This window comes from Fusarium falciforme, chromosome 13, assembly GCF_026873545.1.
Source record: "Fusarium falciforme chromosome 13, complete sequence".
NCBI classification, from domain to species: Eukaryota; Fungi; Ascomycota; class Sordariomycetes; order Hypocreales; family Nectriaceae; genus Fusarium; species Fusarium falciforme.
The window spans coordinates 53,661-71,104 of NC_070556.1; the positions used below are offsets into that span (position 1 = coordinate 53,661).

A 17,444-nucleotide genomic window follows, 5' to 3' on the forward strand; every position below is an offset into this window, starting at 1 on the left:
CGTGCTAAAAAGATCAAGGGTCAGGTAAACGATAATGAGCAGCAGTAGTGTGTTGATTGATTGTTGTCTGAGGTTATCTCTTGTGCGGGGTATTCCATCCCGCAGAGTTACTTAAAGCATACGGCTAGATTACTAACGCAGTTGTTTCATGAGGCCGTGAAGATCATGCCTACCCTGCGACACTTTGCCATTTACACTTCCGCCATCTTGATCCTGACCACAAAAGAAAATCCCACTTCTCTCTCCGATTCTTTTTGTTCCAGCCTCGCTTGACTCTGTTTGACAGACCTGCTTGGAGGCCAATTTCTCCAAGTGTTCAGCATCCTATCTTCAGCAGCTGAAGCATGGACTGTCCACCTGAGGCTGTTGGATGTTAGCATTCCCTAGGTTCAGTTGTTAATGTGTCATATCTCCCGGTTCGCCCCCAGTCTCCCCGTCTCTATTGCAAACTTGACCGCCGTTCGCACCGCCTGTAAATTAGGCGTCCACTTCTGTCCATCCGACGTCGATTTGCCTCCCAGAAAAAACGAGAGATTTCCCATCATGTTTTGTCCAACTTGTCTCATGCCTTCGCGCTGTGTCTCCCATTTTGTGCATCGAAACAGGAAATGTTCCATCGTCTCGGCTGCTTGCCCACAATCACACATGTCCGACTCCACCGCGCCTACCTTGCACAGGTAACTGTTGACCCTCGCCATTCCCGTACGGAGCTGCGAGAGCACGTCTGCTTCTCTTCTCTTTAGTCCATCGTATAGCACTTCCGTGTGTTTGCCTGGCAAAGCTTTGTCGATCCTCTTGGAGTAGCCGCCTACTCTGTCGGGCAGTGTCCGTTGCTGCCGCAGTTGCAACCTCGCCAATCTGGTCGGGATGGAGCGAGCCTGGTATGGTAACGACTCCGGTGTGCGCTCTGCCGCGGTTGCTCTTCGAGCTTGCCTCTTTGCTATGTGGCCCATGGTAAAGTCATCGCTTCGAGATGGTATCCACATCATCTTGACCCTGTTGTTTGCTTTTCCTAGTCGTTTGATGTGATCATAGATCTGTCGAATGGTGCCCTGACCCGACTGCTGTCGTGGTCGTGCAATCGCCTTTAGGGATGACTGGCTGCTCGATAATACCGTAAGCTCTCGGCATCGAAGTCCGTCGGGCATACATCGAAGTGCCATCGCTATCGCCTCTAGCTCGGCCGTGTATGGGTTCTGGTCGTCTCGCGAACCGAGAGTGACCGAGTACCTGGCGACTACCCTATCTGTCCGGCCAGGCGATTTGTGGCAGATGACGCCTCCCATGCCTACTAGTCTTCCCCTGTCGGAAGCACTAGTCGCGATGACAATATCGTCGGCACTCTCGGCCGCTGCCACCGCCGCTTCCCGATCAGCCTCGCACACCAGCGACATGCGGCCGTGCCGCGGTGGTACCGCATGGGCTTGGATCGTTTCCATTCGCTCGATTCCGCTCTCGGTACGTGCAAGTGCCAGTCTCTTCATCGGCGATATGTATCTTCGGCTTACTGACACTTTTAATGTTGCCAGCGTGTGATTGGGAAGATGATGGCAGGCCCTCTAACCCATTTTGGGTGCATTAGTGAGCAGAAGCGTGCATAACTCCACTTTGCCAAGAGGGCCAATTTCTCAAGTTTCCACGGTAGTTCCGTCAGCAGTCGACTTGGATGACCTTCGGGGCGGAGTTGTGGCTTATTGAGCCGTGTGTCAAGCCCAGCAATAATTGCTAGTCTCGCCACTCATTTCCACCCGCTCTGCTACGACGAATAGCGTCGCGTGGATGACGGGCACGCTGAGCTAGGAGACCTTCGGGAGATGCGCGCACACGGGTTGGGGAGGCTATCTCCTTGCTTGCGCGAAGACTACCGGACCGTACTTGCCCCACTGCTAGGGCACTATCTGAGACTGCCGAGGTCTTAGTGAGCGTCTGTTATCAGTCTATTGCAATCAGAGTGAGCTAAGTGATATACTAACCGTAATTGGTTTAGATCCTTACTCAGTACATGATGGTAGTCTTCGCGCAAGCAAGGAGATGAAAGAGAGAATCGCTTACCGAGTAGGCGGTTTTGAAGTGGGACGGCTGTTCTGCATGCTGAATTCTCTGGTTATATAAACCACCCAGGTCGTCTCTTGTCAACTTTTCTTGGATCCCAACCCAGTCCTTCGCTTATCCAGCTACAGTTGTCGTCTTTTGTTGCCTTTGTTCGTTCCCGCACCGCCTCACCTCCAAGATGAAGTTTGCAAGCTTGTCTGGCCTTGCGTGGTTTATGCTGGCGCATCGCGGCCTTGCGACGGTTACCTTTGACACGTGCTCTGCTGACGAAGCCACCTCGTGCCAGTGTCCTCCCATCAGAAGGTGTGCGCCCCTGTCCTACAACTACCAAGAGGAGCATTTCCCCAGGGACGGCGACACATGCCCAGACACGTCGCCACCTTGCTGCGCCGAGAGCACCACAGGAGGGCTGCAAGTCTCTCCCTCGACGACCAACCTCCAGTGCGGCAAGAACTATGGAGACGATCAGCACGATGTTCAGGATGGAGTCTCGTACACGATCGAAGACTGCCCGGCTGGTCCGTACTTTGGACAGCAGTGCCTCCACATTGACATCACCACGGCCGCGGGCGTCGACGTTCACGACATCCATCTGCAGGTCGACGATGCCCCCATCACGAAAAACAACGCGCTTGGAACTTGGGCCTTCAACAAGTACTGCACTACCGACCCGACCGAGTGCTTGGTGCCCGTCAGCAAAATCATTGACGAGTTCAATGACCCGAAGCCGGCTTCACTCTGCGACAAGACCATCTACGTTGCGGCGGGCATCTCCATCGCAGGCAGCGGCGACGATGCCACTTGTTTCAACGAAGGCGAAACCATTGGCACCGGCAACTGGTTCATGTACGTCTCTCTGGGCCTCACGTGTTCGGGAGAGACCTGCCAACGCAAGTGCTGCTGTCCAACTCTGGCGACTCCATGAGAGGTTGGTTGGGATATCGAGGACCTGTGTATAAACATCCTGAGGAATGGGGCAGGGCTGTCTTGTGCGGATTACTTTTCGGGGAAATATTCACTTTAGCTCGATAGCATCGATGCAGTTTGTTGACCAGCAGTCTGTAGTATTGGGCACCCTGACTCGCTATCAGTATCAATTGTAAGATGCATCTGTCAGCCAGATCGGCTGCCTGACATTAAATTTTAGTGGGAACAGTCGGGCACCTACCCGCAGCGTTTGAACTTTAAAGGCACATTCGAACTGGCAGCTGATTTGTCATGGGCCGACCAAATCCAACGTTCGAAAACCTGTCACGTCTGAACGATTCAAGTTTGGAACGCGCTACCCAATCCTTTCCCAGACGACTCGGGTCGGCTATCCGAGACTTCACAATCAATGAGTCCCTGGCAAATATCCAATCGTCCATCCCGACTTTCTGCTACATAACATCCTGCTAAACGACGAGTTCGAAGTGGTTGGCGCCATTGATTGGGAGCACGCACATTCTGCTCCAGCCGGCGTGTTTGCAGCGCGGACAAACATTTTCGCACGGTTTGATCCTACCAACACGTCATTGAAGTGGGATAATGAAGGAGCAAGATGTATAGCTGACATTGAAGCGATCGATAACCCAGACCTAGATGACAGACTATCCACGGCGCTCACAAGCCCTCTGGCTGTCTTGGGATTGTGCATGCAATTGTATGGAGGAAGAGCGATACCCTTCGACAAAGTTTTGGATAGAATTGAAGGGCTTGAGTGAATGATAATTTCCCCTTGCCATTCTTGCCGCAACAAAGCATGTACCGAGCATAAACTCAATTGCCTACTTTCATTTTAGATTACGTCCAAAGTCTACCGAATTCTCACAGACGACTTCCCTTCCAATATGCTAGAGGAGATGGCCGCCACAGGCATGGGTGCTTCGGAAATCGTTATACAAACGAGCGGCAAACGATGTGCACGGAACTTATCCCTTCATGTTGAGACCGTATGGCTAAGATGGTCTGATCTGCTGATGGCTGGGATGTGGTCAAGGACAACACATCATCGTCCACTCCCGCAATATTGCTTTATCACTCTAAGCCTCTATCAATTGTTTAGTCAATAGCGCTGCGCCATGTGAACGGTGAGGCTTGGGCTATGCCGGATATGGGACTAGAGCGATTTTCAACCTCTCATCCTGAACCCGTTTCCGCCGACGTGGGTCACCGTTAACACATCGGCGGTATACAGTTTAAATTAAAGTCTCAGCCCCTAACGTTCTATTTGCCATTAAGAATCGTGTTCATAGCGACTAACTCCTAAGAACTTCTTACCTCTATGAGCTGATCCCAGACAGGGTGTGGGCTTTATAGCCCAAAGCCTTCTTTAAATAACAGATGAATTGAGCTCTCTAAGCTGTGGTTCCTGGTTCCGTAGCGTGATGTAAGCAGAAAGTTTGGAACGTCCTAGCGCGGTCTCGACCACGCTTCTACTCGCCAACAGATGTAGGCGGCCTCTGCCGGATGGTAGCACGTGGCGTAACACCATGGGACGGTCGTGGCCAGGTTGCAATCCTCAACTGAAGGTTGGGAAAATTCTGGCCAACGAGTATGCGTGTCAGGCCAGCACGTCCGCATCCAGACGCGGCGTATCGTACAATGGGCTCATAATCGTTCTAGACCGCTTATCAGACGGTCTGGATCCCGAGGAAGAGTAGAAGAGGGGGGGGCTTATTTCGAATCGTCTTTTGGGAACAGCCACGTTAGGAACTGCGGCAGCGCGGATCAACGGCATCGCAATCCACTCAGCCTGCGACTTTTCGAAGGACCAGTTGTCGCGCACAGACTTGGAGAGGTGCATTGACGGGGTCAGATCGTCGAATCTAGCGGAGCGTTCCATCAACTGCCAGTCTCGAATGGACTGGCAGGAGAAGTACCTGCTTATCATCGACGAGGTGGAGTGCGGATGCTGCATGCGTGAATGAGCGACCCTGCACGCTACGCGGCTGCCAAAAGGGGTTTAGAAGGATTCCAATCATTCTGTTCTGCGGAGACTTCGACTAATTCCGACCTGTGCAAGAGAGCTCGATTCCTTGAATCCGGCAAGCGCGCACGGGCGAAAAGCGTGTATTTTGACAAAAGACCGGCAAGTCCCTCCGGCATACCAAAAACGGAGAATGCTTGGGCACAGACGTGTGCACGGATGCGTTTGGATATATTTTCATCGAAAAGCGAGCTGTACTCAGCACAGTAGGTAATTTAAAATGATTAATTGGATGGGTTGCCAAGAAACCTTTGAGAGGCCGCTTACAGTTCGTTTACAGAGGAAGGTAACCGACTCGTGAAAACAGACTAGTTGATGTATTTCCCAGCGAAGCAGGGGGCACTTCGGGTCTACCCAAAATCTAGCTCCTGGCAGGTCTGTCCTGTAGATGTTCCTCACTTCATCTTTGTCCGACGAATCGTTCGATCGATCGTTTTTCTTTCTCACCTGTCGAATTCTATCGCAATTCGCTATCGAAACCCAGCCATTGCCAAGCCTGCGCTGATTACCCACCCAACTTAAGCTTGGCTTTATCAGCCCAAATGATCGACATTTGCCAAACTTCGAGCGCCGATGTTATCTCTATTTCTTGTCGGCCCCTCACAGTTGAGACATCAACATGGGCGGGCCTCGATACTTAGTTGCCAGAAACTTGGATGAGTTAGGACGTGGTCAGTGGCTATGGTCCCCTTATCCTCATGCCTATCGACAGCCGCTGATGGCGGTTCATAGCACTTCAGCTCGTCCCTCGAGACAACGACTGTATCGAGTGTGACGATAGCACAGGACTCCAATGTCCTAAGTGCTCTGATGGTGAGAGCTGCCAATTTACCGTTCCTCTCGACTGCGCCCAATGTGCTACATCCAGCTGCATGAAGGATGAAGAGGCCGAATCTGACAAAGGCGGCGGCGGCCTAAACATTGGCAGCATCATTGGCGGTATCATCGGTAGCATCGTAGTGATTGCCGTCGCTACATATTTTGCCTGGAGGTTCTATATTAAGCCTAAGAGGTCACAGACTCCCACATCTATCAATGTCGAAGACATGGACCCTGTGCAAAGCCCCGAGAAGAATACCGCCTTGGGGGGGACTCGTCCCCTATCAACACATACCGTTCATTCTATCGCTCCCACCGTCCTCACTCGAGCCTCCAATATTATCCAGATCGCCTACATCCCCGGCGTTACCAACCGAGCGACTCCGACGTCACCAAACCTTCCTGCTCCTCTCGTCTTGCTGATCCCCGTGCGTAGCGACGAGGACAACCGAAGCCGTGGGAACGACGACCAACACTTTTTTGTCCCTAGCGACCTTCAAAACTCGACCTACTCGAGTCTATCTGGCTCCTCAGACCGAGCCTTATACGCCCGCACCCCTTACGCACCTCGGTCTAATGTTACTTTCCTTCCGAGGTTTTACCCTGATCAAGAGGCCGGCATTCTTAGCAAAGTATTGCGTCTTGAACAGGAGGCTACCATATCAATGCAGTCTCCAGCGACAGTAGAATCGAGGTCATTCTGAACTCTCATACTCAGATTGGTAACGGCCCTTGAAGACATAAGTTTATGAGGGGTACCTTTGGCACCTGTCGCGGACCCCCCTAGTCCGAATCATCTCAACGTCTTCGCCAGTTTTATCATTTCAGAGAGGGCAGTATGTATTTTGGGAGATTAGGTGGAGCCTAAGTGAGGCCATAGGCAGCTGTTGCACGAAGTGGAAACCGTTTAGAACGGGTTCATCCTTCGGGACCGATAGCGACCCCCTCGCGCAACCGGTTTGATGGGTAGAACCGGATACCATCGCCAGCAACATCTCCACCGCTCAGCAGCGTATTTACGAGTCTGTTCGACGTTATCATCGTGAACACCAAACGGATTGAGGCCTGCATGATCAGTCAAGACCTCAGAATGTACCGTGCACAGTTGATGGATGGCGAAGTGTGGAGATGACTGGATAGTGGAGGGTGGATGGAGCATTAGGAAACCAGTTCTGACTTCGAGCGAGCCAGGTGAGCTGGGCATCTTGGCAGTCGGTCTTGACAGCGCTCTGTGTCGCAAGTGGTGGGATGGAGAGCCGTTGGGACCTAAAGGCTTCGAACCACAAGGCTTCGAACCACAGGGCTGCCGTCAGATCAATCAAATCAGATCAGGACCCAAATCTGATCTGAACTGATAATTTAACCTCCATATCTGATCTGATTGATTGATAGATAGATATCTGATATATCATAGGTCACGTAAAGCTATCACCAGCTTCGGGATCCTGCCCTAGGTTCTAACTGGCCTTGTTGCTCAAGCATAGCCCCCCTAGAGTAACACGCCCTCCCCTGACCCAGTTCTTCAGTAATTAGGCCGACTCAATGCTCGATCCAAGCAGGGAATGCCGCTATGAGGTGACTATAAGATTCACAAGACTGAATGCTCCCTCAAAGTCAGTTGCCATAGCCGGAATAGCAAGAACGTCCAATGCAAATCTAAAACGCGGGAAAGCGTTCCTATGATAAATCCACCACTGGATCGGGGCATACATGGGCAACCTGTCTAACATGTTAATAAATTCCTTAACATGTTAAACAGAACAAGATAAGAAAAAAAATACAGATTACAGGATAACAGGATAAGGAACACGATAATAAGCCAATGCGGCGATGAAATCAAACAATTAATTTAACGGCTCTATTCTATGTCAATCAATATCCTCTCTGTCTTCTAAATTGTCATCAGAATCAGTAAGATCATCTTTTAATTCGGAAACCATCATCGGTAACCCAAATCCACCGCGGGATGTAGGTATGATATGACCTTCGCGCAGCCAGCCGCCTATACCTACACTCTACCCTCTCAATGTTTGCACGTTTAATCCGCAGCCTATCCCATGAGCATGTCCTGCGGGCCCCAGAGAAGGCTCTCTCTGGCTCGGATGACTCTGGTGAGATGGAGAGTATCGCGATGGCCATGCGGCTAAGTCGTGGATATCTTCTCCACTGCTCAGATGCGCACCACCATTGAAGTGGCGTAGAATCGATCTCTATCGGCTGAGCGGTAATAAAGGTCATGAAATCATCCTCAGAACGCAACACGGCGGTCTTTACCTTCATATTCCTCGCCAACTGAGCTAGTTTATTACTCTCGTGTTCCACAATGTCCGCGACAGCGCTCGGAGCGGCCGGAGGCTTAGTAGGGATCTCAATATTGTATTCTTCCTTCCATATCGCTTGTGCTCCGCCAATTGCGTTGGCGTACCACTCATCCGGCCAGTTCTGCTAAATGTAGGCGTCTCGTTTCGAAGGGTCGAGAAGGAGAGCGGCGGAATAAACGGGAACGTCCTCGGTTATGCTATAGTATTTATCCATAATGAACCAGCCCATATCGATGGCATGTAGCATGCGTTCATCGCGTGTCTCGGGTGCGCTGTAGTGCCGCTATAATCGTATTAGCATCTATCTTAGCTGTTGAGACCAGCGATGAGATGTCCACACAGGTCCCGGTCGCACAACGCATGCGACAGAGATCTCAGATGTGGGATTAACGCTGAGATGTCCTCGCTACCTCGCAATAAATGACTCACTTTCTCGTTTTCATAATGAGAAAGAAGGCAGTCCATTAGAAATAATGACAGTGAAAGAGATGCTTTATTGCCCTCGGCGCACAATGTGGCCCCATCAAAGGGTTGGAGAAATAGGTACGCTTTCTGAAGCAAATCCCAATCAGCCGCCGTCAATCGATTGTCTCCGAGTGTCTTCTCGTGTTCATGCATGAATTGAACGATATGCGCCTTCTTTTTGAAAAGCTTATCGAGGACATGGTACCATGAAGACCACCGCGTCTCATTATCCATCCCTAGTCGCAAACCGACTTCATCGTCCCACAGCTGGCTATTAAGCGATGAGCAGGGTGTCCAAACAGCCAGACCGTGCAGTTTACGTAGCGCAGGTATGCCCTCAATGCCTAGATAGTCCTCATCAACGTCCGATCTCGAGAGACGTCTACGTCCTCTACGTCTTCTGGTGGTGAGGGCCTGAGAGAAGCGAATTAACAAGTCTTCACTAGTGGCTTCAGATGCGGCTTCAAGTGCGGCGATGAGGGCTTCATTCGATGACCCGAGAAGAAAGGCTTGAAGGGAGAGATTGATGATGTGGCCGATGCAGCGGATGCGGCGTTTTTGGGGTCATAGTCGATCTACCGCTCATCATTAGATTAGTCCATCAAAAACGGCCTCCAACTTACATTAAGGTTCTCTTTCAATCGACGTGCTATGGACTCCAGACATGTGTCTTTTGACGTAGCATTATCCCCGGTGTGATAGCCGAGTTTCGACATGATGCCGAAGGTCTCGAGAATACTCATAATGAGATCAGCTTGCCGCTCTCCAGAGTGATTGTCGCGACATTCCGGTAGTCCTAGAAGTGCCTTCTGCAGCTGATAATCCTGATCAACCCATTGAGCACAAACAGCCAGTAGAGTATGACGATGTGGTGATGTCCAGAGATCGGTGGAGATGTGAATAGGTGAAGACGCGATTGAGAGTTTGTCTTTGATCTGATCTCTATAGAATACGTGATTTTCCGCAATGTGACGCATGGCCTGACGTCTGGACGTGATTAATTGATCACCGATGGTCGGATTGCATGCCAAAGCGAGATCCTTCAACTCGTTCCATTCAACAGCTGAAAAAGGAGCTCTCCGCTGTGTGAGCAGTCCTATAACAGCTTCATTATATGCCTGCCGATTGAAAACCTGCCGAAGACTATCAGGTGTAGGGATAGATGCAAACATGGCGGGTAATGAGCGTTGATTCGATGATATCGGCGAAGGCGGCGGCGGCGGTCGAGGCTGCGCAGCATGGCGGTTTTTGATATGATGTTGTTGGAGATCACAAGTGTGAGGCGACCAAGTCGGTGGCAAGGTGTGGAAGAAGGAGGAACATTCGACAAGAAATCGTACCTGTAGATAAATAGTGGTTCCCCTACTTCACTTTGAGATAGAATTAAGCAATCAGTATCTTCTCATTTCAACAGATGTACAGCTGTTGTTCGATGCCCATGGCTCCATTTAGGGCATAATCGGCACACATAAAGCACAGTGCCTTTGGTCTTTCGTTTGCGGCCGGCGGCAAGCGGTTTATTCTTATCTGGATACTGCCGATCCATAATAGAGAAGAAGTTTGAAGGTAATTGATCAGATGTTTGAGAATTAGAGTCGCTGATCGACGATAAAACATCGCTTTCTGAAGCCATAATGATGGGTATGAGATGATAACTATCTTAATGTGAAGATTTTCCGGTATTTGTGATGTCTGCGGTGATAAAAAGCTGTCACATTCAGCGATGAATTGATTGTCATAGAAGCTCTTGGTTCTCTATCTAATGAGTGGAAAATAGGTCGGTTTCTTATACCTAGGGTGAAGGGCCTCCGGAGCCGTTGTGTTGAAGAACTTGCTTTTTGGGAAACATCGATGACACCAACTGCTAACCGGAAGTTCGGACTTCCGACCTGCCAGTCAGCAGCCTTTCTGAACGGCTGAGAGACCTTCCTTCCGGTCTGATCAATGTATGGCCTTTTGGTTCGTTTGATGTGACAAAAGCAATGAAAAAAGCTTATTTCAGTTATCCTGTTTATTCTGTTATTCCGTTATAACAGATTAGTGTGAGAGCCTTAACGTGATAACAGAACAACAGAATAAAAAAATATTAACATGTTATACAGAACAAGTTGCCCATGTATGTTGTTGGTGCCGTCGGTGACACAGACAAATCCGCCGTTGGCGACGTAACTGGCGGTCTGGGTCTCGGAGGCAAGTCGGACAAGACGCCCGAAACCCAACCAGACCGAGGAAGCCAAGGACCAGGTGGCCGAGGTCAAGACCGAGAACCAGGAGGGCACTAGTATCAGCCTCGAGGGCCGCGATGGGCCCACAGGCAACAAGGAGGCAGCCTAGACGCAGGACAAGCTCAAAAAAGTTCCCCCTGAGGAGGCAAAGGACTAGACCTCCAAGGCGAAAGATGTCGCCAAAGAAGTCCAACCTGAAGAGGAAAAACCCGAAGACTTGCCAAAAAAGCAGCCTAATGACGTGACGGAGCAGAAGCCCGAAGATATCACTTCCAAGGTCGACGAGAAGGTCGACGAGCAAGATGTACTAAGGTTGCTCGAGGGTGCTCGAGGGTGCCCCTCAGGATAATCCCGCACGTCGGAGATTCCCGAAGGCGAGATTCCCAAGTCCGAAGCCCCCCAGTCTAAGACTCCTGGCGAGGGAGTTCCTAGTGGTGAGGCTGCTGGTGACGAAGAAGCAGTGTCGAAGGCTCCTGACACCGAGGCCCTTAAGTCGATGGCTCCTGGTGAGGAGGCTGCCGGCGAGTTGGCTGAACAGGCAAAAGAGAAGGTTGCCGAAGGGGAGCCTCTTCATTATCGCCAATTCGAATTATTCGCTCGGAACTCAAACCCTCTGACCAATACCCTCCCACTTCAATATTGATCTCAGGAGTCTGATGATGGGCTATGAGGAGCCAAGCACCAAAGACTGGCTTCGTCAATACATCTAGAACGGCGTAGGCGATAATTGCTGAGTCCACGGATATCTTCTTTGCGCCGTCTGCGATACCCCAGACACTGGTGACAGGTCAAATCAGCCAGTTATAAACTAGAAATAGAGCACCTACATTGGGTAAATTATCCAGAGAATCAGAATGAAGGTGACCATAGAACTAAAAAGCTTGGTGACCTTAGCACCCCTGGCGTCCACCGTTTTGGAACCATATACTGCAACATACCAGATGACAAGCAGATAAGAAACGCATGCAATCGCAAACCACCCCCATGTCTGCGCGGTATTATCACGGCCGAAGGCCGCAAAGAGCCCCGACAAGACCATAACAAGAACAGCCACAATAGCCATTAAAGTGCGAGCGCCATCAATCCCAGCGAGAAGGCAGAGCTCCAGCAACAAGAGGGGAATTGACAAGCTCCAATCAACAAAACGAGCCCAAAATACCTCACGACAAACATGACGATGTATATCGGGTACATGCTTATGACCTTCTCTTATCATTTGGCAGTTGAAGGCTGCAGCATGGCCTGACGCCATGGCGAAGTAAGAAAGGGCAGAAATAATGGTGGTCAAGGTAGTAATAACATGGTACAATCGGCGAGAGATAATAATGGTAGAGGACCGTAGAGCGAAGACAGTGGACGCGATGACCATAATCCCGAAGACGATCCAGAGAGCACGCAGTCCGCCATGGCCGACGACTTGGTAAGTGGTTGACATGGCTAACTCTGATTAGCACTGATAGTTCCAAGTTAACAGTTATATCCCGGACGTACGGACGACGGCTGGAATGGGATAAACCCCTGTGTGGATTGCATGCGCGTTTACAATCATTTTGCTGGCCTTCAGTGGCAGCACTGAAAGAAAAGCATGCATACGAGCAATGAGCGAAAGTTGGAATCGAGCTTCACCTCCGTGAAGAACGGTTAAATGAGCAAATGAGGCCCTCGTGATTCAGCACCATTTTTCGTAACAGACGCCATGCATTACATATTGATGATGCTCAAAGCTAAGCGGTGATGCGGGGCGTGTATGAAGGAGGAGCGTTTCCTGGTGTCACGTCAATTTACCGTCATGACCTCACCTCATTGCCTTGTTCACACCATCAGGACTGGCGTGGGACCTTGTTACATAGAATTGGAACGAGGTCAACCTCATCGGTAACCTAAACTAATAGGTAAACCATATGCCATCATGCGATCGCGCATAAACTATCCCATCGAATGCCGAAAAGTTCCGCTACGTACCTCGCCTCACATGACATCTATTATCACGACCGTAGGTATGTAAGAACCCAAATATGCTACGAGGTATTTGCTGCTAAAACTACACACGAATCATTTTGAGAATACCTATAAGTTCCCAATCACTTCCTGGCAAAGTGCTTAATGCTTGATGAGGATAGTAGTTTTTAAGAGAAGACAATAACTACTGTGAATAAGGGGGCTAATAACATGTAGCTGCCCGGCTTTTCTCTCGCTAAAGGTTGAGGATTTAATTTCAAGCTTTCAATATAAAAGCTCACACCCTTGAAGTTAACTAACTGCTCTAAAAGTGATTACGGCACTTTTATTACTTGATATCTCTTTTCCAAGTCAACAGCTAGGTCAAATGCACCAATAACTAGATCAGCAGCTTATTATGAACAAGGCATTGTTAATGCTAGAACCACGAATTAAAAAACAGGCCAAGGCTACAGTATCCCTTCGATTGTCAGGAGGCTCCAGTAGGTAGCCCACCCCACATTACCCCTGTCACATCAGCAGTACACGCGGGGAACCTAAAGATGCATCATTAATCATTCCCACCTAAAACATTATACAAATTACTTTGAAGTTATCTATGAGTTCTCAATCAATCCCTGCTGATGCCCTCAATGCCTGTGACGACTAGAGCTTTATAGGAACATCTGCTTGCGTTGCTTGTAAGGGCCAACAGATTGGAAAGCCTTGGTCAATGTGACGGTCAAGGTTCCCAACGTAGTAAACCGTAACCTGATTTGGTTTATGTTGGCAGTTGTGACGGGGCGTAGAGTACTGAGCGTAGGGTGGCGAATCACGTCTGATAATGTCAAGAAGTATTCTTGAGTAATCAAGTTGTATTGAAAGCTGGAGAGCTATCTAGACAGGGAAGTGGGAATGAGCGAAGCTATATATACTATTCTGATTTGCTTGGTCGATTCATGGTCGAACGCGCTCTCGTTCGACCTGTTCTACCATTCAAGGTTAGGTTTCACTTTTGATCGAACGTGGTCGAACTCGTTCCCGTTCGACCCGTTCGACCACACACCACTTCCACCGGGGTCTGTGTGTTCCGTTCCGAGCTCCGACGTTTTCCGTTCGTATCCTGGTTGATCTTCCTACTCGTAACAGTCAAGGACCTCAAGGAAGCCTTTAGGGGGTGGTTAGCAGCAATACAAGAAGGCATCAATCAGGGGAGAGTGTAAGCAGCGTGATGTCGCGATTTGTAACTCAAAATATTTTTGGGACTTCTATCACAGGCTAATTTAGGTGGAGAATAATGTAGCTTTCATGCTCTCATATTTGATTGGTTAGACACCTCTGTAGTGATCTAACTGGAGCCTCCTGACAGTCAGATTGGCTCAAGAGATACGCTCAATCGGAGGGTATCATCTTAGCTGACTGGCCTCCTTACTCTCCTGACCTTAACCTTATCGAAAGCCTCTGGTCAATTCTCAAAGAGCGGATTTGCGAGCGATATCCTGAACTTGGGGAAATTCCGAAGAATACAGCCTCTTTGGATCGCCTGATTGAAGCTGAGAGAGAGGTTTGGGCCGATATCAAAGATGAGGTGTTTGAAAATGTGATAAATTCGATGCCGAAGAGAATACAGGCTGTTATTGATAACGACGGATGGTATACGAAATATTGATATATACCATGAGGAACTACATTCTTTGAGCTTCAAATTGATATAGCTTATGGCCTCATACGATTTAAATTGACTGCGCAATAACTCGTCAAAGTCAGAGGGCGTGATGAGGCCAGTTGGGGTGGACCGGGTTAGTGTCGGAACTTTTGCACACCTACTGTAATACTGCCAGTTACCATTTGTATATAGCTCTCAGTTCGCAACAGTCCCTCTTTAGAGGACGATTGCCACTCATTCAGTGACATAGGAGATGAAGTTATGTCCCATAGAATAAGCAAGTCGTGCCGCCCAGGCCTCAATCCAGTCCATCATCGCCCCAAAAATCAGATGGGAGAATTGGGTGTTTCACGAGGATGCGACGATGGCTGACTGTGCGACGGGCACGGACGAGGTTTGCGTAATTGATGGAAATGTGTGCGGGCGTGGAAGATCTTGCTATGTGCACGGACGCAAAACATGTAAATTGACAAAAGCTGGAGAGGACATTGAAGTGTGCACGGGCCCATCTGGTCGTATTTTTGCCAAATTAAACGTAACCCTTAGTAAAGTAACCTCAAAACCGACCACCACACTTATGAGTTAACGAGCAATAAACCCGCTTTAAATTGCCCTCCACCTAGGGTTCTCCCTGTCACTCTTATTGCTGCTGTCAAAACCTCCCATTCTAGCACTACATTTTCCATTGCTTATCTGACACTGCTAGCCCGAAGCACGTTTCTCTGTTTGAGGCCCACTGTTCCGCCTTACCACACCAAATCGCCCTTACACCCCAACTTGCCGCCTCATCTTCGATCAAATATTTTGAACGAATCTGGCTAGCCAGATACCTATCATGCAGCGTAATAAGTTCGTCTCTCATCTTGATCGGTTTCTCCAGGACCGTAGCACTGAGTTCATGGTTGTAGCCACACTTTCCTCGCTGGCCTTTGTGGACAGGCTGAGCGCTACGAGGATATGGTCCCCCACCTGAAGGCAGTGGTCAATATAGGTGGTGAGCTCAGTGTCAATGAGCGGAACCTCCTCGCCATTGCTTATAAGAACGTGGTCGACACCCGCCGTGCCAGCTGGCGCATTATATACTCGATCGAGCAAAAGCAGTCAAGGGGTAATGAGAAATATATTGCTACTATCCGTGGATACCGCATTAAGATCGAGAATGAGCTCGAGACGGTTTGCCAGGACGTCTTGGATCTGCTAGACAGGAGCTTGATCCCCAATACCGGTAGTGACGAGTCGAAGGCGTTCTATTACAAGATGTCAGCCTACTTTACTGGCCTCCCGTTCCCAAAAGCACCTGGGCTGACTCGTCATCTTTTTAGGAAGGGCGACTATAGCCGTTACCTGGCCGAGTTCGCGTCGGGTGAAAAGCGCAATTTTGCAATTACCTCTGCCTATAAGGCCTACAAGGTGGGTTCCATATCTATTGGTTCAGAATTCAATCACCCAAATAAGTAATACTGATCGGAGATTATGGTTTGCTTCTTAGATTGCTGTCGATATTGCTCAGACCGAGCTCACGGCCACTCACCCGTTGCGGCTGGGCTTGGCTCTCAACTTCTCAGTCTTCTACTACGAAATTCTGAACTCATGGGATGGTGCCCGGTATCTTGCGAAGCATGCTTTGGATAATGGCATTGCCGAGCTCGACGCCCTGACCGAGGAGTCTAATAGTGGCAGCATCCTGATTATGCACCTCCTATGTGCTAACTTGACTTTTTGGATGTCTTCAGACAGTGGAAAGCTGGAGCCCCCCTCAAGCTGAAGAACTTTCCCTCAGCAACACCAAGGACATTCATCATGAACACTCTTCAAAATCAGCAAAGTCAAGGCCATTCAGACCTTTTTTTTTCTTTCTCATTTTCCAGAGTCTCTAGCTGCCAAATAATCCCTGATACTTTTCACCCTTTCATTTCGACTTTGTTGACGTGCCTTTTAAGCCCAGAACTCTCAACATCTACTCCCGAGATTTCACAATCTAGTTTCCCATATAACCGGCTATGCCAATTCTAATATCCCCTCGATTGTGTTAAGGCTCCAGAAGGTATTCCGCCCCACATCACCCCTGTTACATGATAGGTACATCCGGGTAACCTGATGACAATAAAAAAAGGCATCAATCAAGGTGGGGATGTAAGCAGTGTGATGTCGCGATTTGTAACTCAAAATAATGTTGGGACTTCTATCACAGGCTAATTTAGGTGGGAAATAATGTACCATTCATATTGTGCAATTTCATTGGTCAGACGTCCCTGTAGTGACCCCACTGGAGCCTTAACACAGTCGAGGGGATACGTATTCAATTGACGATGGCTTCAATATGCGGTTACTGGGGGTAGCCGACTAGTGGGGTGGCCACCTTTGCAACTAATACGCCCTAGGCAGCTACAACCTATGACCGATTCCCGGTCCCCGCACCTTACGTACTCCATTACGGGCCGCCTTCTAACCAAAAAGCTGTTTAGGCTAAGGATAGGGTCTATTAGTACAGTAGATACCTGAGAGAGCGCGGTACCTGGTTGTGTCATAAGCAGGAGCATAGAATCATAAGACTATTCGAAGCTATGGGTTACGATGGGAGTTATCTCAATCTGCTGGAACAGTCTGGATAGGGGCAGGATCTGCTCGGCTCCATCGCATCGAAACACAGGATGATACCTCCTGCCAGGTTATACTTTTGCCGCTCGCGAAACTCGTCCGAGTATCGGCCAAGAAGCTCAGGTCGTCGCCGCGCCTTCGTCTAAAACGCGCGGAGCTTCTTCTAGTCAGACAGCTGGGTGTTGAGCACCAGGTTGACAGTTCTAGGGAATGATTACCAAATGAGATATTCTTGCTTGGTACTCCTCGGGGACGGTTTGGCAATTGACGGGACATCGAAGTCCAAATGCACGGCAACTGGGTCAATATCTAATCATGCAACACTCTTTCTGAGTCTGAAACGTAACGCATCAACCCCAAGCTGGCTCGAACCTAGTGACGTCCAGGGTTCT

The 17,444-nt window shown here is 49.4% G+C and overlaps 2 protein-coding genes and 1 pseudogene across 3 annotated transcripts, besides 1 other annotated feature; all 3 read left to right on the forward strand.

Annotated features, from left to right (window-relative positions):
- Window positions 1-2,230: 2,230 nt before the first annotated feature.
- NCS54_01462800 (Hypothetical protein) lies at window positions 2,231-2,977 on the forward strand (the record flags this gene model as incomplete). The annotated part of the gene is made up of 1 exon (XM_053159767.1): window positions 2,231-2,977. The coding sequence occupies one exon, from the start codon at window positions 2,231-2,233 to the stop codon at window positions 2,975-2,977; it is 747 nt and encodes a 248-aa protein (XP_053015742.1).
- A 2,662-nt stretch (window positions 2,978-5,639) lies between these two features.
- Window positions 5,640-6,543, forward strand: NCS54_01462900 (Opy2 domain-containing protein; the record flags this gene model as incomplete). The annotated part of the gene is made up of 2 exons (XM_053159768.1): window positions 5,640-5,691; window positions 5,753-6,543. 2 exons carry the CDS (start codon window positions 5,640-5,642, stop codon window positions 6,541-6,543), a joined length of 843 nt encoding a protein of 280 aa, XP_053015743.1.
- An 8,808-nt stretch (window positions 6,544-15,351) lies between these two features.
- On the forward strand, window positions 15,352-16,219 carry NCS54_01463000 (annotated as a pseudogene). Its single transcript has 2 exons — window positions 15,352-15,864; window positions 15,944-16,219.
- Window positions 15,352-16,219: a sequence feature.
- Window positions 16,220-17,444: the final 1,225 nt, after the last annotated feature.